We start from the raw sequence: 2,279 nt of genomic DNA, 5'->3' as shown, positions 1-2,279 counted from the left end.
CAGAACGAAGTTAATAACGAACAGCACATGCAGCCATGACACATGAGACTAATATTCTAAAAATTATTATAAATATTATAACAGTCAAGCCCTTGTGTATCTCCAGTCGTAAACGTCGCAGAGAGGAGGTCGTGCTGACTTGACTGAGAATAGGACGCATAAGACTCACTTATTCCTACCCCGTCACAAAACAGACTTCACAATAGTGTCAGTATAGTTATAACAACGTGACAACTAATCAAATTTTACAGGAATGCCTATACTTCACAACAAACCTTAATAATTTTTGGCTATGCCTAGACTTTTTAAAAAAGATAATGAAACAATAGAATAAGTATATAAATTATTAAAATAATAGCAGAAATATGATAGAAAATACATTGATATAACAGAAATAAATAAACAAAAATAAAATAATATATTAAATAATGCAAGTAATAAATAAGCAATAAATGACATTGATTACCAAGGATGTGTTATGCCGTAATACAAGAAGAAACAAACGATGATAATTTGATCAAGAGAAATAATTTTGAGTGGGGAAAGGGAAAGGTCGGGTGGTGCGGTCAGCAAAAATACACAAATAAACAAAACTTATTTATTTGTGCCGAAGTTTCGATCAGAATTTCATCCCTTCATCAGGAGGCGCAAACGGAGATGATTCCGTTAAAAGTAATACTTGATATGATTTTAAACATGAGGAAAGAAGCATAAAACTGCAAAAAAAATACTAATTAGGTACAAATTCAATTATAAATCTCGACGATGATTTGTTGAGAGAAAAGATAAAAAACTCATTCCCAGACTATATGAACAAAGCTGGTAAATTTGTAAGTTCAAAATCATTAAATCAAGATAAGTAAATTACACCAGTCCTGTTGAGTATAGATTTCACAATAATCTTAAACAATTATAAAAATTAAAATATGTTATGCTTCGAAATTTAGAAGGGCACTAAATATGTATGCATATGTGTCGATATATAATGAGGTGTAGATAGTTAAGGTGAGACCGTCGGGTCGGGGGAGGTATAGTCAGCAGAAAAACAAATAAATAAATTATTTTGTTTTTCTGCTGCTCGCACCCCTGGACCATCTTCTCCGCTTATGTACATATGTATATAGCTTCTCTGTTTAGTAAATTTAATTAGGAGGCACAAAAAATACCTTTGATAGTGTATTAACAATGTTTCTGTTTGTCACTATATCTTTTTTATTAATTATCTTGTAAATAAATCTCATAAAATCAATTACATATATTATTTGCTTCCTCTAAACCCTAATCTATACACAGATGGGACAATTTGTTTACCACATTTCAGTTAATCTGGGAAGGTGATAACTCCTTAGAAAAAGTGGAAGTAAACAAAAATTTTTTTTAATAACAGACTTCAAAATTTATAAATTAAATGAGATTTAATTAAATGAGAAAAATAACGATTATCATACTTTATATAGTTAAAAAAAATAAAGAAATATAATAAGTGACCTAAATAACAAATATCAAATTCAAAATATCTGAAACGATATTACTTACATCCTAGATGAATATATTTTTATTACTTACAAATGTGAGAAAATGAGAAGCAATGAACATCACAGCGTTCCAGAGAGAAGCCATTTATTTCTTCACCCAACGAGGAAAATAGTGAAAAAGAATTACCAGCATGGTCCTTGATTCTAATGATTCTGACAAATATTGATAATTAGTAGTTTAATAAATTGCCGATAGCTGAGCTGTTGTCGGTTCGATTCCTTGAATGCAAATGATAAAATCATTTAATCTTCTTCAAAAAAAAAACATTTATCACTATTTCTAACTCATAATGTTTATTACTTCGGTTTATGGTTTATAATAAGTTAATAGATTTCGAATTATTGATGAGTTTTAAATGATGATTAGACAAATAATTGAATGATGGTACTAGGTAAATTACAGATATAATAATCTGTATTTAATAAGGATGTATTAATTTCAATTTAATTTAAATTTGTTACTTTTTTAGAAAACGACCACATTTTAAAGATTAAGAAAAACTAATTAAGGTTCTAGGTAGAAATGAGTGTTAAACTATTCTTTAAAACAACGAAATTAATTGTTCTAAAACATCGCCTTCATTAATTCATGTCTGTGTTTAAATGTTTTATCGAAATCATTTATGATGAACATTCTAATTTTTACCGTATATTTTGTTATGATTGATCCAGTTGTTGTTATGATTTATCACTATTTCTAACTCATAATGTTTATTACTTCGGTTTATGGTTTATAATAAGTTA

The 2,279-nt window shown here is 28.3% G+C and overlaps 1 protein-coding gene across 2 annotated transcripts in view; it reads right to left on the bottom strand.

The window, feature by feature from the left end:
* Positions 1-1,754, bottom strand: part of LOC106686800 (serine/threonine-protein kinase TNNI3K) — a 51,498-nt gene extending 49,744 nt beyond the window's left edge. The window contains exon 1 of one of the 2 annotated variants that reach the window (XM_067053324.1): positions 1,567-1,754. In XM_067053324.1, the coding sequence (XP_066909425.1) occupies positions 1,567-1,620 (54 nt within the window). In that variant the 5' untranslated portion in view covers positions 1,621-1,754. The remainder of the gene's footprint in view (positions 1-1,566) is intronic. The other variant, XM_067053325.1, reaches the window with a different exon arrangement.
* Positions 1,755-2,279: the final 525 nt, after the last annotated feature.

This window comes from Halyomorpha halys, unplaced genomic scaffold, assembly GCF_000696795.3.
Source record: "Halyomorpha halys isolate HHAL.00 unplaced genomic scaffold, Hhal_1.1 Scaffold878.1, whole genome shotgun sequence".
Classification (NCBI taxonomy): Eukaryota; Metazoa; Arthropoda; class Insecta; order Hemiptera; family Pentatomidae; genus Halyomorpha; species Halyomorpha halys.
This window is presented reverse-complemented; position numbering and strand designations above follow the sequence as displayed.